This window comes from Oncorhynchus masou, chromosome 8 (genome assembly GCF_036934945.1).
Source record: "Oncorhynchus masou masou isolate Uvic2021 chromosome 8, UVic_Omas_1.1, whole genome shotgun sequence".
NCBI classification, from domain to species: Eukaryota; Metazoa; Chordata; class Actinopteri; order Salmoniformes; family Salmonidae; genus Oncorhynchus; species Oncorhynchus masou.
The window spans coordinates 2,084,555-2,109,554 of record NC_088219.1 but is presented as its reverse complement, the minus strand read 5'-3'; the positions used below and the strand labels follow the sequence as shown (position 1 = coordinate 2,109,554).

The 25,000-nt window shown below is 42.4% G+C and overlaps 2 protein-coding genes across 3 annotated transcripts in view; both read right to left on the bottom strand.

Moving 5' to 3' along the window:
- stoml3b (stomatin (EPB72)-like 3b) overlaps positions 1-17,149 on the bottom strand; it is a 28,591-nt gene extending 11,442 nt beyond the window's left edge. The window contains exons 1-2 of the mRNA XM_064971310.1: positions 17,043-17,149; positions 12,948-13,037 (exon numbers count right to left, since the gene is read on the bottom strand). Coding sequence (XP_064827382.1) covers positions 12,948-13,014 — 67 coding nt within the window. The 5' untranslated portion in view covers positions 13,015-13,037; positions 17,043-17,149. The remainder of the gene's footprint in view (positions 1-12,947; positions 13,038-17,042) is intronic.
- A 7,168-nt stretch (positions 17,150-24,317) lies between these two features.
- proser1 (proline and serine rich 1) overlaps positions 24,318-25,000 on the bottom strand; it is a 44,104-nt gene continuing 43,421 nt past the window's right edge. For both annotated transcript variants that reach the window (XM_064971308.1, XM_064971309.1), the window contains one exon: positions 24,318-25,000. This exon is cut by the window's right edge and continues 1,658 nt beyond it. The gene's annotated coding sequence lies outside the window, so the exon portion shown is untranslated.

Here is a 25,000-nt window from a genome sequence, read left to right as displayed (position 1 = left end):
GTCCAACCGGCCTCTCAACTGTAGACTGTAGACTGTGTGACAGCATGCATGATGTAGTGTGGGCGAGCGGTTTGCTGCAACGTTTTAAACAGAGAGGCCCATGGTGGCGGTGGGGTTATGGTATGGGAAGGTATAAACTATGGACAATGAACACAATTGCATTTTATCGCTGATAATTTGAATGCACAGAGATACCATGACGAGATTCTGAGGCCCATTGCCATGCCATTCATCCATCATCTCATGTTTCTGCATGATAATGCACGGCCCCATGTCGCAAGGATCGTTCATATTTCCTGAAAGCTGAAAATGTCCCAGTTCTTCCATGGCCTGCATATTCACCAGACATGTCACCCATTGAGCCTGTTTGGGATGCTCTGGATCGATGTGTACAACAGCGTGTTCCAGTTCCCGCCAATATCCAGCAACTTCACACAGTCATTGAATAATGGAACAACATTCCCCAGGCCACATCTAACAGCCTGATTAATTCTATGTGAAGGAGATGTGTCGTGCTGCATGAGGCAAATGGTGGTCTCACCAGATACTGACTGGTGTTCTGATCCACACCCCTACCTCTTTATTAAAGGTATCTGTGACCAACAGATGCATATCTGTATTTCCAGTCATGCCTTGGTCCACTCTTCATTCGACAAAAATTCGTATAAAAATAAGAAGTGATTCAGTCAGTCTCTCCTCAACTCTTAGCCAAGAGAGACTGGTATTCATAACATTGATATCAGTCCTCTGATTAAGGCAAGACGTGCCGCTCTGTTTTTGGCCAGCTACAGCTCAACTAGGTCTTTTCTTGCAGCACTCGACCACATGAATGGACAATAATTAAGATAAGATAAAACTAGAGCCTGCAGAAATTGCTTTGTGGAGTGTGGGGTCAAAAAAGCAGAGCATCTCTTTATTTCGGACAGACCTCTCCCCATCTTTACAACCATTGAATCTATATGTTTTGATCATGACAGTTTACAACCTAAGGTAACGACAAGTAATTTAGTCTCCTCAACCTATTCAACAGCCATACCATTACCAGATTCAGGTCATTGGTAAAAATAGAAAAGACAAGAGGTGAGCTGCCCTGTGGTACACCACATCCTACATGCTTGACATTAGAGAGGCTTCCATTAAATAAAACTCTCTATATATATAAACTCAGGAAAAAAAGAAATGTCCTCTCACTGTCAACTGCATTTTCTTTTAGCAAACTTAACATGTGTAAACATTTGTATGACCATAATAAGATTCAACAACTGAGACATAAACTGAACAAGTTCCACAGACATGTGACTAACAGAAAATTGAATAATGTGTCCCTGAACAAAGGGGGGGTCAAAATAAAAAGTAACAGTCAGTATCTGGTGTGGCCACCAGCTGCATTAAGTACTGCAGTGCATCTCCTGTTCATGGACTGCACCAGATTTGCCAGTTCTTGCTGTGAGTTGTTACCAAACTCTTAAACCAAGGCACCTGTAAGTTCCTGGACATTTCTGGAGTAATGGCCTTAGCCCTCACCCTCCAATCCAATAGGTCCCAGACATGCTCAATTGGATTGAGCTCTGGGCTTTTCGCTGGCCATGGCAGAACACTGACATTCCTGTCTTGCAGGAAATCATGCACAGAACGAGCAGTATGGCTGGTGGCATTGTCATGCTGGAGGGTCATGTCAGGATGAACCTGCAGGAAGGGTACCACATGAGGGAGGAGTATGTCTTCCCTGTAACCCACAGCGTTGAGATTGCCTGCAATGACAACAAGCACAGTCTGATGATGCTGTGACACATCACCCCAGACCATGACGGACCCTCCACCTCCAAATCGATCCCGCTCCAGAGTACAGGCCTCGGTGTAACGCTCATTCCTTCAACGATAAACGCAAATCCGATCATCACCCCTGGTGAGACAAAACCACGACTCGTCAGTGAAGAGCACTTTTTGCCAGTCCTTTCTGGTCCTGCGATGGTGGGTTTGTACCCATATGCGACGTTGTTGCCAGTGATGTCTGGTGAGGACCTGCCTTACAACAGGCCTATAAGCCCTCAGTCCAGCCTCTCTCAGCCTATTGCGGACAGTCTGAGCACTGATAGAGGGATTGTGTGTTCCTGGTGTAACTCGGGCAGTTGTTGCCATCCTGTACTTGTCCCGCAAGTGTGATGTTTGGATGTACCGATCCTGTGCAGGTGTTGTTATACGTGGTCTGCCACTGCGAGGACGATCAGCAGTCCGTCCTGTCCTGGCCTGTCCGTCCTGTCCTGTCTTCCTGTAGCACTGTCTTAGGTGTCTCACAGTACGGATATTGCAATTTATTGCCCTGGCCGCATCTGCAGTCCTCATGCCTCCTTGCAGCATGCCTAAGGCACGTTCATGCAGATGAGCAGGGACCCTGGGCATCTTTCTTTTGGTGTTTTTCAGAGTCAGTAGAAAGGCCTCTTTAGTGTCCTAAGTTTTCATAACTGTGACCTTAATTGCCTACCGTCTGTAAGCTGTTAGTGTCTTAACGACCGTTCCACAGGTGCATGTTAATTAATTGTTTATGGTTCATTGAACTAGCATGGGGAAACAGTATTTTAACCCGATGCAATGAATATCTGTGAAGTTTTGGGATTTTTACGAATGATCTTTGAAAGACAGGGTCCTGAAAAAGGGACGTTTCTGTTTTTTGCTGAGTTTAGCTCTGAATCCATGATATGACAGAGGTTGAAAAGCCATAAAACATGCATTTTTTCAACAACAGGTTATGGGCAATAATATCAGAGGATGCACTAAAATCTAACAGTACAGCTCCCACAGTCTTCGTATTATCAATTTCTTTCAACCAATCACCAGTCATTTGTGTCAGTCCAGTACATGTTGAATGGCCTTCTCTTTAAGCATGCGGAAAAGAATGTTGTTCATTTGTTTACAGAGAAATAGAATTGTATTTGTGTAACGGATGTGAAACGGCTAGCTTAGTTAGCGGTGCGCGCTAAATAGCGTTTCAATCGGTGACGTCACTCGTTCCAAGACCTTGAAGTAGTGGTTCCCCTTTGCTCTGCAAGGGCCGCGGCTTTTGTGGAGCGATGGGTAACGATGCTTCGAGGGTGACTGTTGTTGATGTGTGCAGAGGGTCCCTGGTTCGTGCCCGGGTATGGGCGAGGTTTAAAAATTATACTGTTACATTTGGTGAAACACCATTATTTCTAACAGTTTGTTAAGAGCTGGCATCAAGCTGATTGGTCTGCTGTTAGAACCAGTAAAAGCCGTTTTACCACTCTTGGGTAGCGGAATGACTTTGGCTTCCCTCCAGGCTTGGGGACAAAAACTTTCCTCTAGGCTCAGATTAAAGATATGACAGATAGGAGTGGCTATAGAGTCAGCTACCATCCTCAGTAGGAGGGGTTATAGAGTCAGCTACCATCCTCAGTAGGAGTGGCTATAGAGTCAGCTACCATCCTCAGTAGGAGGGGTTATAGAGTCAGATACCATCCTCAGTAGGACTGGCTATAGAGTCAGCCACCATCCTCAGTAGGAGTGGCTATAGAGTCAGCTACCATCCTCAGTAGGAGTGGCTATAGAGTCAGCTACCATCCTCAGTAGGAGTGGCTATAGAGTCAGATACCATCCTCAGTAGGACTGGCTATAGAGTCAGCTACCATCCTCAGTAGGAGTGGCTATAGAGTCAGTAGGAGTGGCTATAGAGTCAGCTACCATCCTCAGTAGGAGTGGCTATAGAGTCAGCTACCATCCTCAGTAGGACTGGCTATAGAGTCAGTAGGAGTGGCTATAGAGTCAGCTACCATCCTCAGTAGGAGTGACTATAGAGTCAGCTACCATCCTCAGTAGGAGGGTCTATAGAGTCAGCTACCATCCTCAGTAGGAGTGGCTATAGAGTCAGCTACCATCCTCAGTAGCTTTCCATCTAAGTTGTCAATGCCAGGTCTGTCATTATTGATCGACCATTTTCCCACCTCTCCCTCACTTACTTTACATTACTTACTTTACCAAATTATAACTTTAAATGCTTTTCTTTCATTATTATTTTTTTCTTTTTAAATGCGTGAATTCGATAACTCGCTGTTCGTTGTTGGCATTTCTTGTCTAAGTTTGTCCAATTTGCCAAATATTTGGAAACATCAAATGGTTTTGTGATGAATTTGTCTTTCTGGACATAATTTCATTTAAACTACTACAAAGTTTTTTTTTCTTCTCACCATTCTTTATATAATTCATCTTGGCTTCATAATACAGTTTATTCTTCTTTTTGTTGAGTTTTAGTGACATAATCTGTCAATTTCCAGTAAGTCAGCCAGTCAGTTATTCGCCACTCCTTTTGCCTCATCACTTTCAACCGTTTTTCAATTCCTCATCAATCCACCGGGCCTTAACAGTTCTAACAGTCAGTTTCTTAACAGGTACATTCTTATCAATAACTGGAAGAAACTATTTCATAAATGGATCAAGTGCAGCGTCTGGATGCTCCTCATTACGCACATCAGACAAAACAAATATTTGTTATATCTTCTATGTCCAGGATGACAGTGATCACATCGTGCTTCTACACCGGCATTGCCTGCTGTTTGGGGTTTTAGGCTGGGTTTCTGTACAGCACTTTGTGACATCAGCTGATGTACGAAGGGCATTATAAATAAATTTGATTTGATCACACACAGGTCTGTTTACTTCTGAAGTAACATCATAAAGCTTTCTGGTGATGAAGACATTAGCAGAGGGAGGGGTTTTATGAAGTAGCATAGCATTATGCTATCTGGTGATAAAGACATCAGCAGAGGGAGGGGTTTTATGAAGTAGCATAGCATTATGCTATCTGGTGATAAAGACATCAGCAGAGGGAGGGGTTTTATGAAGTAGCATAGCATAATGCTATCTGGTGATGAAGACATTAGCAGAGGGAAGGGTTTTATGAAGTAGCATAGCATAATGCTATCTGGTGATGAAGACATTAGCAGAGGGAGGGGTTTTATGAAGTAGCATAGCATTATGCTATCTGGTGATAAAGACATTAGCAGAGGGAGGGGTTTTATGAAGGGGCATAGTATAATGCTATCTGGTGATAAAGACATTAGCAGAGGGAGGGGTTTTATGAAGTAGCATAGCATAATGCTATCTGGTGATTAAGACATCAGCAGAGGGAGGGGTTTTATGAAGTATCATAGCATAATGCTATCTGGTGATGAAGACATTAGCAGAGGGAGGGGTTTTATGAAGTAGCATAGCATAATGCTATCTGGTGATGAAGACATTAGCAGAGGGAGGGGTTTTATGAAGTAGCATAGCATTATGCTATCTGGTGATAAAGACATTAGCAGAGGGAGGGGTTTTATGAAGGGGCATAGCATAATGCTATCTGGTGATAAAGACATTAGCAGAGGGAGGGGTTTTATGAAGTAGCATAGCATAATGCTATCTGGTGATGAAGACATTAGTGGAGGGAGGGGTCTGCCTTTCATATTTCCTGTATAGCCCTGAGAGACACACACACACACACACACACACACACACACACACACACACACACACACACACACACACACACACACACACACACACACACACACACACGGTCAAGGCCAACAAAGGTTGTGTTATGCAACAAAGCATCATGTGCTCCCTCCCTCTAGATGAAAGATAAATAAATTCCACGTGTTGCCACAGTTGGGATGACTCATCTCAGCCTGGGTTCCCTACAGATGTAGGATCTTCATTTGATCAACCTGTTTTTGAAGGAATTGTATTCAAGGTTTAAAAAGGTTTCTAAAGTTTATATAATTTCCCATTTAAAATGAGACTTGATTTGCCCTAATAAAAAAATGGACCAACCCCTACTAAAAAAATCCAATCAATTATAATCCACATAATGATCCACATTTCCTGTCGCTGAAGGGTTATTTTTCTGCTTTGTGAAACTGGCTCAAATTAAGATACGGCATCTTTAATGGTTTGAGCTCATGGAAATATACTATCTGAGAAAATCAGAGGAAATCGTCTCCTAAAACAAGCCCAGTTTGTGTGTCACATACACAATGTCAACATTAACGTTAGTCGGTTTACTGTGTAGTTATGCTATTCATAGTGTGTGTTGACAACGTTTAATAACATAGCTTGCTTAATCAGTCTGTATCTTTTAAATTAGTCTATTGAATCACAGTGCCTACCGATAAAACCTTGTTTTTTCCCCCACAGATGATAGTCAATCTGAATGAATGGTTCTGGGCTATTTTCCTTATGACTGTTTTGCTTCAACCAGAGGAAGTGTTTGATCGCCGTACAGAAGTCCAGTGGGTAGGCCTGTATTGTGTAAAAGTGTTTCACTTCCCCAATGGAAAACACAAGCTCAAATCTACCGTCAACTTTCTAACTTTTCTTCTACATTGACGTTCGTTATTGATAAAGACTATTTATTTACCGTGTTAGTCTATTTCAGGCTCAAGCGTGTTACTGCTGTTCCGCTGAATCACAATTATTATATAATAGAACACTATATAAGCCCTTATCTCTCATTTAGATCATATATAGAGACCTACAGTAATCTACAGTAGTGAGTGCATACATATTTGGTCCTCTGTGGAAATTGAACCCACAACCCTGGCATTGAAAGTGCCATGCTCTATTAACTGAGCCACAAGGGGAGAAACACTATAGAGACAGAGAGGCCCACCGTGATCTGTCCTGTCCGCTCTCTCGTAATACAGAGCCTTCACAAAGTTATTCATACCCCTTGAACTTAGTCCACATTTTGTTGTGTTACATGGATTGAAAATATTATTTCCTCTCACCCCATCTACACACAATACCCCATAATGACGTCACAATACCCCATAATGACGTCACAATACCCCATAATGACGTCACAATACCCCATAATGACGTCACAATACCCCATAATGACGTCACAATACCCTATAATGACGTCACAATACCCCATAATGATAAAGTGAAAACGTTTTTTGGAAATGTTTGCACATTTATTGAAAATTAAATATAGAAATATCTAATTTACATAAATATTCACACCCCTTGAGTCAAAACATGTTAGAATCACCTTTGGCAGCGATTACAGCTGTGAGTCTTTCTGGGTCAGTCTCTAAGAGCTTGGAGTCTTTCTGGGTAACTCTCTAAGAGCTGTGAGTCTTACTGGGTCAGTCTCTAAGAGTTGTGAGTCTTTCTGGGTCAGTCTCTAAGAGCTGTGAGTCTTTCTGAGTCAGTCTCTGTGAGATTTGCACACCTGTACAATATTGTACAATACTTCAAGCTCTGTCTAATTGGTTGTTGATCATTGCTAGACAGCCATTTTCAAGTCTTGCCATAGATTTTAATGCAGATTTAAGTAGTGAGTGCACTCAGGAAAATGCAGTGTCATCTTGGTAAGTAACTCCAGTGTATATTTGTCCTTATGTTTTAGGTTATTGTCCTGCTGAAAGGTGAATTCATCTCCCAGTGTCTGGTGGAAAGCAGACTGAACCAGGTTTTCCTCCAGGGTTTTTGCCTGTGCTTAGCTCTATTACATTTATTTTATCCTAAAAAACTCCCTAGTCCTTGTTGTTGACAAGCATACCCATAACATGATGCAGCCACCACCATGCTTGAAAATATGGATAGTGGTACTCAGTGATGTGTTGTATTTTCCCCAAACATAACACTGTGTATTCAGGACATAAAGTTAATTTCTTTGCCACATTTTTAGCAGTTTTACTTTAGTGCCTTGTTGTAAACAGGAAGCATGTTTTGGAACATATTGCATCTCAGTGCAAGAGGCGTCACTACAGTCCCTGGTTTGAATCCAGGCTGTATCACATCTGGCCGTGATTGGGAGTCCCATAGGGCAGTGCACAGTTGGCCGGAGTAGGCCGTCATTGTAAATAAGAATTTGTTCTTAAACCTAACAAAGGGTTGGAACTAAATTAAACCTAACAAAGGGTTGGAACTAAATCAAACCTAACAAAGGGTTGGAACTAAATCAAACCTAACAAAGGGTTGGAACTAAATTAAACCTAACAAAGGGTTGGAACTAAATTAAAACTAACAAAGGGTTGGAACTAAATTAAACCTAACAAAGGGTTGGAACTAAATTAAACCTAACAAAGGGCTGGAACATGTGATCAATGTATTAATCATTACAACACATGAGGATAATAATAGACCTACATTACTGATTAGGATGATTGACTAGACCCTGATCCTGGAGAGATAAACCTCCTGTAGGTTTTAACTCTAACCCTGTTCCTGGAGAGAGACCCTCCTGTAGGTTTTAACTCTAACCCTGTTCCTGGAGAGAAACCCTCCTGGAGGTTTTAACTCCAACCCTGTTCCTGGAGAGAAACCCTCCTGTAGGTTTTAACTCCAACCCTGTTCCTGGAGAGATAAACCTCCTGTAGGTTTTAACTCCAACCCTGTTCCTGGAGAGAACCCCTCCTGTAGGTTTCAACTCCAACCCGAGTGGTAACTAACTAGAATCAAGTGCGCTAGATTAGGACAGTTGCTCTCCATGAACGGTAGCTGTCCAGGAAATGTAAAATGGTTCAGGTAAAGGTTAAGGTTAGGGTTAGGGTTAAGGTTAGGGTTAAGGTTAGGGTTAAGGTTAGGGTTAAGTTTAGGGTTAAGTTTAGGGTTAAGGTTAGGGTTAAGGTTAGGGTTAAGTTTAGGGTTAAGGTTAGGGTTAAGTTTAGGGTTAAGGTTAGGGTTAAGGTTAGGGTTAAGGTTAGGGTTAGGGTTAGGGTTAGGGTTAAGGTTAGGGTTAAGTTTAGGGTTAAGTTTAGGGTTAAGGTTAGGGTTAAGGTTAGGGTTAAGTTTAGGGTTAAGGTTAGGGTTAAGTTTAGGGTTAAGGTTAGGGTTAAGGTTAGGGTTAAGGTTAGGGTTAAGGTTAGGGTTAGGGTTAGGGTTAGGGTTAAGGTTAGGGTTAAGGTTAGGGTTAAGGTTAGGGTTAAGTTTAGGGTTAAGTTTAGGGTTAAGGTTAGGGTTAAGGTTAGGGTTAAGTTTAGGGTTAAGGTTAGGGTTAAGTTTAGGGTTAAGGTTAGGGTTAAGGTTAGGGTTAAGGTTAGGGTTAAGGTTAGGGTTAGGGTTAGGGTTAAGGTTAGGGTTAGGGTTAAGGTTAGGGTTAAGGTTAGGGTTAAGGTTAGGGTTAAGGTTAGGGTTAAGTTTAGGGTTAGGGTTAAGGTTAGGGTTAAGGTTAGGGTTAAGGTTAGGGTTAAGGTTAGGGTTAAGTTTAGGGTTAGGGTTAAGGTTAGGGTTAAGGTTAGGGTTAGGGTTAAGGTTAGGGTTAGGGTTAAGGTTAGGGTTAAGGTTAGGGTTAAGGTTAGGGTTAAGGTTAGGGTTAAGGTTAGGGTTAAGGTTAGGGTTAAGGTTAGGGTTAAGGTTAGGGTTAAGTTTAGGGAAGGGTTATTCATGAATTCACTTTCTGGCTGAACTGCATGACAATAAAAATCCACCCGACCTAAAAACCCTCATCAGAGTCTATCCTCAAGTCTACTTGTAATATATAAAAACACAAGCCTGTCAGACCTGTTAGCTGTTGAAATAACCTGGAAAAACACATGGTCACACAATCTACCTGTGGAATACACTTATATCACTATGACTGCATTAGGTTCACATGCACTCACCTAAAGTTATCAGGGAACAATGAGCTGGGAATGTTTAAAGCCTTGACAAAACACTACGGGATGAAAGCATTGTGTAGTGTCGCTATTATACACATAGCCTTAGGTAGCAGTTTATCTCCCTCCATTGACTGGGTATTTACTGTACCCGCAGAGTCTACTAAGTAGCCTAATCATTAGATAGGTGTAATAATGGGACCTTCCCGATACCCAACACTTCAGTAGTTAACTCAAGTGATAGCTCTATACCTACCTTAGCCGACACCACATGGTACAGGATAGTGGTGCTTGTGTTTTAAAAAGCTCAGGTTGAAGAGATTCTCCATAAGATTTGTATATATTTGTTTTTTTTGTTTTTTTTGGGGGGGGGGGGGGGTAGTTCTGAAAGTAGCACTCTAGAGCCAAAACGAGGTGACATTTCACACATCATATGTAGGGGAAGTGGTTCTGTACAACTTCCTGAAAAAAAAGTAACTTTCAAACCAGGGAGTTTGTGGTTAATTGAGGTAAAACAGTAATTCTGCTCATAAGTTATTCATGTATGAACTACACATTGACACATTCAGCTCAAAGTGGAAGGATAAAAAAAAAATACTTAGGTAGACACCAAAGTCCCGGAGCAAGTCTTCAATAATAAATAATAATTAGCATGTAGGTAAACACCACATTCAAGTAGAAAGGAAACACTGGATCATGTCTGTGTGTTTACTTTGCAGGCTACCTGTCGAAACGTTGTACAGTTGACTAAATATAGTGGTAAGTAGAACTAATGTTGTTGTTTTTCCTCTAACCAACATAGCTAGCGAAGTTAGCTAACATTATCCCCTTTTTAACATTGTTTTAATAAAGAGTGTTTAATTAACGATTTCTGCTGACAAACATGATAGGCTACATTGATTGATGGACCATGTCAAATTGGCTAGCTAGGTAATAACAGATCACATCAACATGGCTAGTTAACAAGCCAATAACAGATCACGTCAACATGGCTAGTTAACAAGCTAATAACAGATCACGTCAACATGGCTAGTTAACAAGCTAATAACAGATCACGTCAATATGGCTAGTTAACAAGCTAACTTTAAGGGGATAAACTAGCTAGATGGCTAAATAAAAGTATTGTTTGATGTGCTTGTCATCTATAGTGATGATGACAGTAGTCTGACTGACAACTTTACCAGGACGAGAGCTTGTCGATGTCAAACTCTTTCCTAAAGCCTAATCTCTGATGAAGCAAGCTAAATGACACATGCAGTTTGCTTAGCTAGCTAGCTAAGTCTCAAGTTTCTGCTCACCTGAAGTAGAATACCTCATGATAAGCTGTAGACCATATTTTTCATAGCTGTCTATTTACCACCACAGACCGATGCTGGCACTAAGACCGCACTCAACGAGCTGTATAAGGCCGTAAGCAAACAAGAAAATGCTCACCCAGAGGCGGCGCTCCTAGTGGCCGGGGACTTTAATGCAGGGAAAATGAAATCTGTTTTACCTCATTTCTACCAGCATGTCACATGTGCAACCAGCGAAAAAAACAACAACTCTAGACCACCTTTACTCCACACACAGAGATGCGCACAAAGCTCTCCCTCAACCTCCATTTGGCAAATCTGACCATATCCTCCTGAATCCTGCTTACAAGCAAAATCCCAAAACAAGAAGTACCAGTGACTCACTCAATACAGAAGTGGTCAGATGACACAGATGCTACGCTTCACGACTATTTTGCTAGCACAGACTGGAATATGTTTCGGGATTCATTCGATGGCATTGAGGAGTACACCACATCAGTCACCTGCTTCATTAGTAACTACATAGACGTTGTACCCACAGTGACCGTATGTACAGTACATAGCCCAACCAGAAGCCATGGATTATAGGCAACATCTGCACTGAGCAAAAGGCTGGTGATGCTGCTTTAAAGGAGAGGGACATCTGGACGTTTATAAGAAATCCCGCCCTCCGACGAACCATCAAACAGGCGCAGAATCAATACAGGACTAAGATGGAATGCTACTATGCTGGCTCAGACGTTCGTCGGATGTGGCAGGGCTTGAAAACGATCATGGATTACTAAGGGGAAACCCAGCCGCGAGATGCCCAGTTCTCGCTTCGAGGCAAGCAACACTGAACCATGCATGAGAGCACCAGCTGTTCCGGATGACTGTGTGATCACGCTCTCCATAGACGACGTGAGTAAGATCTTAAAAAAAGGTTAACATTCTGGCCACAGGGCCAGACAGATTAGCAAGTTGCGTACTCAGAGCATGTGCTGACCAGCTGGCTTCACTGACATCTTCAACCGCTCCCTGACCCACTCTGTAATACACTATATATACAACCGCTCCCTGACCCACTCTGTAATACACTATATATACAACCGCTCCCTGGCCCACTCTGTAATACACTATATATACAACCGCTCCCTGGCCCACTCTGTAATACACTATATATACAACCGCTCCCTGGCCCACTCTGTAATACACTATATATACAACCGCTCCCTGACCCACTCTGTAATACACTATATATACAACCGCTCCCTGGCCCACTCTGTAATACACTATATATACAACCGCTCCCTGACCCACTCTGCAATACACTATATATACAACCGCTCCCTGACCCACTCTGTATTACACTATATATACAACCGCTCCCTGGCCCACTCTGTATTACACTATATATACAACCGCTCCCTGACCCACTCTGTAATACACTATATATACAAAAGAGACCCTTTCAAATTAGTAGATTTGGATATTTCAGCCGTTGCTGACAGGTGTCTAGAATAGAGCACACAGCCATGCAATCTCCATAGACAAACATTCGCCGTAGAATGGCCCCTACTGAAGAGCTCAGTGACTTTCAACGTGGCGCCGTCATAGGATGCCACCTTTCCAACAAGTCATTTTCTCAAATTTCTGCTCTGCTAGAGCTGCCCTGGTCGACTATAACTGTTAAGAAGCATGTACCTGAGCTAGGTAACAGGTAAGTAGATGTCTGTAAGAATGTACTGTTGTGGAGAGTCCGTGTACAAATTGTTACCACTAACAAAGCCGTTTTTCCTTAAGTAACCTATTATTTTACAACGCCCTGACAACACAGCAGTTTCCATAGAGCAAAGATCAGCTGAGAGAGAGAGAGAGAGAGAGAGAGAGAGAGAGAGAGAGAGAGAGAGAGAGAGACTGGAGAGAAAAGTAGGTGAGATAAAAAAAGAGAGGGTGAGAGTGCAAAGAAGAGTGTTTTAAAGAGAGAGAGAAAGAAACATTGAGATAGAGTTAGAGAAAATATAATAAAAAGAGGGAGACATAAATGAGTTATAACCTAAGCGGATTATCTTACCTATCAGATCATGTTTGCTGTTGACTCGTCTCTTCCTACCACTTTCTATCTCGCTGTCCATTTCCATGCAACCACACTGGGTCTCGTCGACTGTGATTGTGTGAGAGAGAGAAGAGTAGCAGTGTTTATAAAGCCTCTCTGAGAGGGTGTGGCCAGAGAGGGCGTGGCCTCATCCCTAACAAACACATTAACAGAGAGGGATCTAGATATCCCATATCTCCTGGGTGAAATAACACGTTGTTTATAAAGCCTCTCTGTTTATAGGCTCGGCCCAGAGGGGGTGTGGCCTCATCCCTAACAAACACATTAACAGACTCTATAGGTGTGAAGAGGGAGGCACGGGAGAGAGAGAGGGATCTAGATATCCCATATCTCCTGGGTGAAATAACACAGTGTTTTTTTTTAAACATATTTATTTCACCTTTATTTAACCAGGTAGGCTAGTTGAGAACAAATTCTCATTTACAACTGCGACCTGGCCAAGATAAGGCAAAGCAGTGCGACACAAACAACAACACTGAGTTACACATGGAGTAAACAAACATACAGTCAATAACCCAATAGAAGAAAATAAAGTATATATACAGTGAGGAGGTAGGCAATAAATAGACTGTAGTAGCAAGTATAGTGGTGAAATAATTACAATTTAGTAAATTAACACTGGAGTGATAGATGTGCAAATGATGATGTGCAAGTAGAAATACTGGTGTGCAAAAGAGCAGAAAGGTGCCTCTCGGTCTAAGGCACTGCATCGCAGTGCTAGCTGTGCCACCAGAGATTCTGGGTTCGAGCCCAGGCTCTGTCGCAGGTGGCCGTGACGGGAAGGCCCGTGGGGCGGCTCACAATTGGCTCAGCGTCTTCCGAGTTAGGGAGGGTTTGGGTCTTGTCTCATCGCGCACTAGCGACTCCTATGGCGGGCCGGGTGCGGTGCACGCTGACCAGGTGTACAGTGTTTCCTCCGACACATTGATGCGACTGGCTTCCGGGTTGGATGGGCGCTGGGTTAAGAAGTAGGGCGGCTTGGTTGGGTTGTGTTTCGGAGGACGCACGGCTCTCGACCTTCGCCTCTCCTGAGTCTGTACGGGAGTTGCAGCGATGGGACAAGACTGTAACTACCGATTGGACACCATGAAATTGGGAGAAAAAAGGGGTAAAAAATAGCTGAAAAGAAAAGAAAAACAATATGGAGATGAGGTAGGTAGTTGGGTGGGTGGGCTATTTAGAGATGGACTATGTACAGCTGCAGCGATCAGTTAGCTACTCAGATAGCTGATGTTTAAAGTTGGTGAGGGAGATAAAAGTCTCCAGCTTCAGTGATTTTTGCTATTTGTTCCAGTCATTGGCAGCAGAGAACTGGAAGGAAATGTGGCCAAAGGAGGTGTTGGCTTTGGGGGTGACCAGTGAGATATACCTGCTGGAGCGCGTGCTACGGGTGGGTGTTATCGTGACCAGTGAGCTGAGATAAGGCGGAGCTTTACTTAGCAAAGACGTATATATGACCTGGAGCTAGTGGGTCTGGCGACGAATATATAGCAAGGGCCAGCCGATTAGAGCATACAGGTCACAGTGTGCCATCACAGCAGCAAGATTTGTGACCTATTGTCACGAGAAAAGGGCAACCAGTGAAGAACAAACGCCATTGCAAATACAACCCATATTTATGTTTATTTATTTTCCCTTTTGTACTTTAACCATTTGTACATCTTTACAACATATATATATATATAAATATATATATAAATATATATATATAAATACATACATACATACATACATAATATGACATTTGTAATGTCTTTATTCTTTTGGAACCTCTGTGAGTTTAAATGTTTACTGTTCATTTTTATTTCACTTTTGTATATTATCTATTTCACTTGGTTTGGCAATGTTAACACATGTTTCCCATGCCAATAAAGCCCCTTGAATTGAATTGACATGGAGAGAGAGAGGAGTAGCTTTGTTTATAAAGCCTGTCTGTTTATAGGCTCGGCCCAGAGGGGGTGTGGTCTCATCCCTAACAAACACTTTAACAGACTCTATAGGTGTGAAGAGGGAGGCAGGGTAGAGAAAGAGAGAATCAACCAAAAAAACGGAGCAAACTAGACTGCTATTTGGCCCAAAACAGATGGTACACAGTGGCAGAATACCTGACCACTGTGACTGACCCAAAGTTAAGAAAAACTTTGACGATGGACAGACTCACTGAGCAATGCTATGGAGACAGGCGGCCATAGGCAGACCTCTGTGGCCCGTTGCCATGAGAACAGAGTAACCAGTGGACCATAAACATTGTAAATACAACCTATATTTTTCTGATTATTTATCTTCCCTTTCATACTTCAACTACTTGCACGTTGTTACAACACTGTACATGGACAATAATATAAGACTTAAAACGTCTATATTCTTTTAAAACTTTTTGTGAGTGTAATGTTCACTAACGTTTCCCTTGTTAATTGTCTATTCCATTTGCTTTGGCAATGTAAACACATGTTCCCCATGCCAATAAAGCCTTTTTGAATTGAGAGATGTAAACATACACTATATACAATATACAAAAGATTGCGCTTGAGGTGGTGGGTCGACATCCGAGCTGAGATACACTATATATACAAACGTATGTCGACTAACCTTCAAACTAGTGGATTCGGCTTTTTATGCAATATATGGAATCATTATGGTCAGTATAAATATACTGTAATGAAACAGGCAGGGAGCAGGTCTCTTCCAGCCCGAGGTCCGGCGCGCTATCGACTGTGCGGCAAATGCATGCTCGTGCGGCAGTCGATTTCCGCGATTATAAACCCAGGGTCGTTACAATACAATATATGGAGTCATTATGGTCAAAGATATATTTCCCTTCGTTCAAACCCTAATCCACCAGACACTTTCTCCTTTAGCCTGGGGATGTCATTCACAACCCTACCCAGTTGAACAGGTGAGGTGAGGAAACAGCAGAGGGAACACCCCCCTATCCACATCGATGGAACAGTAGTGGAGAGGGTAGTAAGTTTTAAGTTCCTCGGCATACACATCACAGACAAACTGAATTGGTCCACTCACACAGACAGCATCGTGAAGAAGGCGCAGCAGCGCCTCTTCAACCTCAGGGGGCTGAAGAAATTCGGCTTGTCACCAAAAGCACTCACAAACTTCTACAGATGCACAATCGAGAGCATCCTGGCGGGCTGTATCACCGCCTGGTACGGCAACTGCTCCGCCCTCAACCGTAAGGCTCTCCAGAGGGTAGTGAGGTCAGCACAACGCATCACCGGGGGCAAACTACCTGCCCTCCAGGACACCTACACCACCCGATGTTACAGGAAGGCCATAAAGATCATCAAGGACATCAACCACCCGAGCCACTGCCTGTTCACCCCGCTATCATCCAGAAGGCGAGGTCAGTACAGGTGCATCAAAGCTGGGACCGAGAGACTGAAAAACAGCTTCTATCTCAAGGCCATCAGACTGTTAAACAGCAACCACTAACATTGAGTGGCTGCTGCCAACACACTGACTCAACTCCAGCCACTTTAATAATGGGAATTGATATAAAATATATCACTAGCCACTTTAAACAATGCTACTTAATATAATGTTTACATACCCTACATTATTCATCTCATATGCATACGTATATACTGTACTCTATATAATCTACTGCATCTTTATGTAATACATGTATCACTAGCCACTTTGTTTACATACTCATCTCATACGTATATACTGTACTCTATATCATCGACTGCATCCTTATATAATACATGTATCACTAGCCACTTTAACTATGCCACTTTGTTTACATACTCATCTCATATGTATATACTGTACTCGATACCATCTACTGTATCTTGCCTATGCTGCTCTGTACCATCACTCATTCATATATCCTTATGTACATATTCTTTATCCCCTTACACTGTGTATAAGACAGTAGTTTAGGAATTGTTAGTTAGATTACTTGTTGGTTATTACTGCATTGTCGGAACTGGAATCACAAGCATTTCGCTACACTCGCATTAACATCTGCTAGCTATGTGTATGTGATAAATCAAATTGCCTTGTTCACGGGCAGAAGGATAGATTTGTCTTTACCTTGTCAGCTCTTGGATTCGATCCGGCAACCTTTCGGTTATTAGTCCAACGCTCTGACCACTAGGCTACGTGCAAAGAGAAAGATAACTACACACTAGTTAGTGCTACTTCCATTCTCGTTCACGACGGGAAATTACAGAAGGTATGTGTGGAGCGGCTAACTTCAGTTCAACAGGTTTCTACGGTCGCATTTACAATGTAATACATGTTGTCATAGAGACAGTTCCAAGTCTCCTGCCCGTCGGTCCACGTTACAATATAAATGTTTACAAACAAAAGTGTCACTTAGCAACAGGATTTAATTTCATTGATGCGTACACGTTCAAACAGTGGCACGAACTCAGACAGACGCACATTCTCTCCCTCTCTATCTATTATAACCTCTCTGGTATTACAGTTTTCACAAAGGTATTCAGACCTTTGACTTCAGTCCACATTTTGTTGGGTAACAGCCACGATGGATTAAATATATATATTTTCCTCACCCATATGCAAACAATACCTGAAATGACAAAGTAACAACATGTTTTTAGAAATCTTTGCAGATTTATTTTAGAATAAATATAGAAATATTTAATTTACATAAGTATTCAATACATGTTAGAATCACCTTTGGCAGCGATTACAGCTCTGAGTCTTTCTGGGTCAGTCTCTTAAGAGATTTGCACACCTGGATTGAACAACTACCCATCACTCTTTTAAAAATTCTTCAAACTCTGTCAAATTGATTGCTGATAATTGCTAGACGACCATTTAAGTCTCGCCAGAGATTTAAGACGATTTAAGTCAAAACTGTAACTCGGCCACTAAGAAACATTCAATGTCGTCTTGGTAAGTAACTCCAATGTATATTTGGCCTTGTGTTTTAGGTTATTGTCCTGCTGAAAGGTGAATTCATCTCCCAGTGCCTGGTGGAAAGCAGACTGAACCAGGGTTCCCTCTAGGATTTTGCCTATGCTTTGCTCCATTCCATTTCCCCAGTCCTTGCCAATGACAAGCAAACCCATAACATGATGCAGCCACCACCATGCTTGAAAATGGTACTCAGTAATGTGTCGTATTGGATTTGCCCCAAACACAACACTGTATTTAGGATAAAAAGTTAATTGCTTTGCTATATTTGTGGCAGTTTTACTTTAGTGACTTGTTGCAAACAGGATGCATGTTTTGGAATACATTTATTCTATACAGGCTTCCTTCTTTTAACTCTGTCATTTAGGTTAGTATTGTGCAGTAACTACAATGTTGTTGATCCATCCTCAGTTTCCTCCTATCACAGCCATTAAAATCTGTAACTGTTTTAAAGTCACCATTGGCCTCATGGTGAAATCACTGAGCAGTTTCCTTCCTCTCCGGCAACTTAGTTAGGATGGACGCCTGTATCTTTGCAGTGACTGGGTGCATTGATACACCATCCAAGGTGTAATGAATAACGTCACCCTGCTCAAAGGGATATTCAATGTCTGCTTTGTCCTTTCTACCCATCTACCAACAGGTGCTCTTCTTTGCGAGGCATTGGAAAATCTCCCTGGTGTTTGTGGTTGAATCTGTGGTTGAAATTCACTGCTCGACTGAGGGACTTCACAGATAATTGTATGTGTGGGGGTAGAGATGAGGTAGTCATAAAGAAATCACGTCAAACACTATTATTGCACACAGAGTGACTCCATGCAACTTATTAGGTGACTTGTTAAGCAAATGTTTACTCCTGAACATATTTAGGCCATAACAAAGGAGTTGAATACTTATTGACTCAAGACATCTCAGATTTCACATTTTTAATTAGATTGTAAAAATGTCTAAAAACATAATTCTACTTTGACATTATGGGGTAGTGTGTGTAGAGGCCCGGAGACACAACATCTACATTTAATACATTTTAAAAATTCAGGCTGTAACACAACAAAATGTAGAGAAAGTCAAGAGGTGTGAATACTTTCTGAAGGCCCTGTATACACACACACACACACACACACACACACACACATACACACAGTAGAGTGCGAAGAGAATCACAGCGATCGCCCTCCTTTGTGACAGCACAGGGGTTAAAACACAGGAGCTTCACAGGGCAGGGCGAAGTTGCTCCTAGATGCTGATCTTGGGTCAGTTCAGCATTTTCCCCAATAATGGTTAAGGTTCGGATTTGGGGAAGCGGAAGCTGACCCAAGATCTGTACCTAGGGGAAACTGAACCTAGGTCTGTACCTAGGGGAAACTGATCCTAGATCTTTACCTAGAGGAAACAGACCCTAGATCTGAACCTAGACTGACCCTAGATCTGTACCTAGGGGAAACTGAACCTAGACTGACCCTAGATCTTTACTTAGGGGAAACTGACCCTAGATCCTTACCTAGGGGGAAACTGACCCTAGATCTGAACCTAGATCTGTACCTAGACTGACCCTAGATCTGTACCTAGACTGACCCTAGATCTGTACCTAGACTGACCCTAGATCTGAACCTAGACTGACCCTAGATCTGAACCTAGACTGACCCTAGATCTGTACCTAGGGGAAAACTGACCCTAGATCTGAACCTAGACTGACCCTAGATCTGAACCTAGACTGACCCTAGATCTGTACCTAGGGAAAACTGACCCTAGATCTGAACCTAGACTGACCCTAGATCCTTACCTAGGGGGAAACTGACCCTAGAGCTGAACCTAGGGGAAACTGACCCTAGAGCTGAACCTAGGGGAAACTGACCCTAGATCTGAACCTAGGGGAAACTGACCCTAGAGCTGAACCTAGACTGACCCTAGATCTGAACCTAGGGGAAACTGACCCTAGAGCTGAACCTAGACTGACCCTAGAGCTGAACCTAGACTGACCCTAGATCTGAACCTAGGGGAAACTGACCCTAGAGCTGAACCTAGACTGACCCTAGAGCTGAACCTAGACTGACCCTAGATCTGAACCTAGGGGAAACTTCATCACTGAGCATGGTCCGCACACGTCAACCTTTGACCTTACAGCACAGCCTGGTCAACCGAATAACAGGAGTAAAATACACACATATATAACATGTGTTTACTGTACTCACTCATGGGATGAGGTAAACACTCACCGGACAGTTTATTAGGTACACCACCCACGTTCACACAAAAAATGGTTCCCTCCTCCAGACAGTGAGTCACGTGACCGTGGCTTGTTATATAAAGCAGGCAGACAGGCATTCAGTTACTGTTTGATTGAACTTTAGAAGGGACAAAAACGATTGACCTAAGCAACCCTTTGAGCGTGGTATGATCGTCGGCCGCCTTAACTGGGCTTTTCACGCACGACAGTGTCTAGGGTTTACCGAAAAACGGCTCGACAAATATCCAGTCAGCGGCAGTCCTGTGGGTGAAAACAGTTCGTCCGAGGACAAGGGAAAGACTGGTGCGAGCGAACAGGCGGTCCCACAAAACAGGAAAAATAACAGCGCAGTACCTCGGTGGTGTGCAGAACTAGACCTCAACCCAACGGAGCATCTTCGGAATGAGATGGAATAGGTTTGTTCGCAGCCTGAATGTGTCGCCGTCACATCTGCAGCAAACTGCGTGATGCCATCATGTCAGAATGGACCAACATCTCTGCGGAACGTCTCCGACACCTTGTAGAATTCCGCCGAAGAATTCAGGCTGTTCCGGAGGCAAAGTGGGGTCGGGCGGGGGTCTGACCCAGTACTAGATGGGTGTGCCTAATAAACTGTCCAGTGAGAGAGCGTGTGTGTATCTGTATTAATCCACATGGAACACGTATCCTCCAGTTGTCTGGCTACTCAGACTCATCGTCTGGGTCGGACTCCCTCTCCGACAAGTTCTAGAATGGAAAAACACTCTAATTGTACTGATTGGTCCAGAAACCGATGGGTTGGGCCCAGAGCCAGAACACGCGTGGGTAAAACGGCGTTTTGAATTGATGGCTTTGATGTTCTGATAATCCAAATCGCTCGATTATCGTTTTGTCAGCACAAACTAATTCAATGACGGCAGTCTCACATTGAAGTATGTAGAGAACATAGAGGGAGAATTCAGTTTGAGTCTTCAGGCAAATGTTTCACCTGGTATCCTGGTCATCTAAACACAATGTTTCACCTGGTATCCTGGTCATCTAAACACAATGTTTCACCTGGTATCCTGGTCATCTAAACACAATGTTTCACCTGGTATCCTGGTCATCTAAACACAATGTTTCACCTGGTATCCTGGTCATCTAAACACAATGTTTCACCTGGTATCCTGGTCATCTAAACACAATGTTTCACCTGGTATCCTGGTCATCTAAACACAATGTTTCACCTGGTATCCTGCTCATCTAAACACAATGTTTCACCTGGTATCCTGGTCATCTAAACACAATGTTTCACCTGGTATCCTGGTCATCTAAACACAATGTTTCACCTGGTATCCTGCTCATCTAAACACAATGTTTCACCTGGTATCCTGCTCATCTAAACACAATGTTTCACCTGGTATCCTGGTCATCTAAACACAATGTTTCACCTGGTATCATGGTCATCTAAACAATGTTTCACCTGGTATCCTGGTCATCTAAACACAATGTTTCACCTGGTATCCTGCTCATCTAAACACAATGTTTCACCTGGTATCCTGCTCATCTAAACACAATGTTTCACCTGGTATCCTGGTCATCTAAACACAATGTTTCACCTGGTATCCTGGTCATCTAAACACAATGTTTCACCTGGTATCCTGCTCATCTAAACACAATGTTTCACCTGGTATCCTGCTCATCTAAACACAATGTTTCACCTGGTATCCTGCTCATCTAAACAGCATGTTTCACCTGGTATCCTGCTCATCTAAACACAATGTTTCACCTGGTATCCTGCTCATCTAAACACAATGTTTCACCTGGTATCCTGGTCATCTATACATAATGTTTCACCTGGTATCCTGGTCATCTAAACACAATGTTTCACCTGGTATCCTGCTCATCTAAACACAATGTTTCACCTGGTATCCTGCTCATCTAAACACAATGTTTCACCTGGTATCCTGGTCATCTAAACACAATGTTTCACCTGGTATCCTGGTCATCTAAACACAATGTTTCACCTGGTATCCTGCTCATCTAAACAGAATGTTTCACCTGGTATCCTGCTCATCTAAACAGAATGTTTCACCTGGTATCCTGGTCATCTAAACACAATGTTTCACCTGGTATCCTGCTCATCTAAACACAATGTTTCACCTGGTATCCTGCTCATCTAAACACAATGTTTCACCTGGTATCCTGCTCATCTAAACACAATGTTTCACCTGGTATCCTGCTCATCTAAACACAATGTTTCACCTGGTATCCTGGTCATCTAAACAGCATGTTTCACCTGGTATCCTGGTCATCTAAACACAATGCTTCACCTGGTATCCTGCTCATCTAAACACAATGTTTCACCTGGTATCATGGTCATCTAAACAGAATGTTTCACCTGGTATCCTGGTCATCTAAACACAATGTTTCACCTGGTATCCTGGTCATCTAAACACAATGTTTCACCTGGTATCCTGGTCATCTAAACACAATGTTTCACCTGGTATCCTGGTCATCTAAACACAATGTTTCACCTGGTATCCTGGTCATCTAAACACAATGTTTCACCTGGTATCCTGGTCATCTAAACACAATGTTTCACCTGGTATCCTGCTCATCTAAACACAATGTTTCACCTGGTATCCTGCTCATCTAAACACAACATTTCACCTGGTATCCTGGTCATCTAAACACAACGTTTCACCTGGTATCCTGCTCATCTAAACACAATGTTTCACCTGGTATCCTGCTCATCTAAACACAATGTCTCACCTGGTATCCTGCTCATCTAAACACAATGTTTCACCTGGTATCCTGCTCATCTAAACAGAATGTTTCACCTGGTATCCTGGTCATCTAAACAGAATGTTTCACCTGGTATCCTGCTCATCTAAACACAATGTTTCACCTGGTATCCTGCTCATCTAAACACAATGTTTCACCTGGTATCCTGCTCATCTAAACACAATGTTTCACCTGGTATCCTGGTCATCTAAACAGCATGTTTCACCTGGTATCCTGCTCATCTAAACAGAATGTTTCACCTGGTATCCTGGTCATCTAAACAATGTTTCACCTGGTATCCTGCTCATCTAAACATAATGTTTCACCTGGTATCCTGCTCATCTAAACACAATGTTTCACCTGGTATCCTGCTCATCTAAACAGAACGTTTCACCTGGTATCCTGGTCATCTAAACAGAATGTTTCACCTGGTATCCTGGTCATCTAAACACAATGTTTCACCTGGTATCCTGGTCATCTAAACAGCATGTTTCACCTGGTATCCTGGTCATCTAAACACAATGCTTCACCTGGTATCCTGCTCATCTAAACACAATGTTTCACCTGGTATCCTGCTCATCTAAACACAATGTTTCACCTGGTATCCTGGTCATCTAAACACAATGTTTCACCTGGTATCCTGCTCATCTAAACACAATGTTTCACCTGGTATCCTGGTCATCTAAACACAATGTTTCACCTGGTATCCTGCTCATCTAAACACAATGTTTCACCTGGTATCCTGCTCATCTAAACACAATGTTTCACCTGGTATCCTGCTCATCTAAACAGAATGTTTCACCTGGTATCCTGGTCATCTAAACACAATGTTTCACCTGGTATCCTGGTCATCTAAACACAATGTTTCACCTGGTATCCTGGTCATCTAAACAGAATGTTTCACCTGGTATCCTGCTCATCTAAACAGATGTTTCACCTGGTATCCTGGTCATCTAAACAGAATGTTTCACCTGGTATCCTGGTCATCTAAACAGAATGTTTCACCTGGTATCCTGGTCATCTAAACACAATGTTTCACCTGGTATCCTGGTCATCTAAACACAATGTTTCACCTGGTATCCTGCTCATCTAAACACAATGTTTCACCTGGTATCCTGCTCATCTAAACAATGTTTCACCTGGTATCCTGCTCATCTAAACACAATGTTTCACCTGGTATCCTGGTCATCTAAACAGAATGTTTCACCTGGTATCCTGCTCATCTAAACACAATGTTTCACCTGGTATCCTGGTCATCTAAACACAATGTTTCACCTGGTATCCTGGTCATCTAAACAGAATGTTTCACCTGGTATCCTGCTCATCTAAACAGAATGTTTCACCTGGTATCCTGGTCATCTAAACACAATGTTTCACCTGGTATCCTGGTCATCTAAACACAATGTTTCACCTGGTATCCTGCTCATCTAAACACAATGTTTCACCTGGTATCCTGCTCATCTAAACACAATGTTTCACCTGGTATCCTGCTCATCTAAACACAATGTTTCACCTGGTATCCTGGTCATCTAAACACAATGTTTCACCTGGTATCCTGGTCATCTAAACACAATGTTTCACCTGGTATCCTGCTCATCTAAACAGAATGCATAATGTTCCTCACATGAAGAGTTTAACGTCTAGTATAGTTCTGATGAGTCAGCATGCCTGGAGCAGCCATTGTTAAATACCATACCCAGACTGGGTCCCTAACGGCACCCTAGTCCCTATACAGTGGACTATATAATAGAGGACTATATAATAATGGTGGACGACATAGGGAATAGGGTACTATCTAATAATAGTGGACTATATAATAGGGTACTATCTAATAATAGTGGACTACATAGGGAATAGGGTACTATATAATAATAGTGGACTACATAGGGAATAGGGTACTATATAATAGCAGTGGACTATATAACAATAGTGGACTACATAGGGAATAGGGGACTATATAATAACAGTGGACTATATAATAATAGTGGACTACATAGGGAATAGGGTACTATATAATAATAGTGGATTACATAGGGAATAGGGAACTATATAATTATAGGGGACTATATAATAATAGTGGACTATATAATAGGGGACTATATAATAATAGTGGATTACATAGGGAATAGGGGAC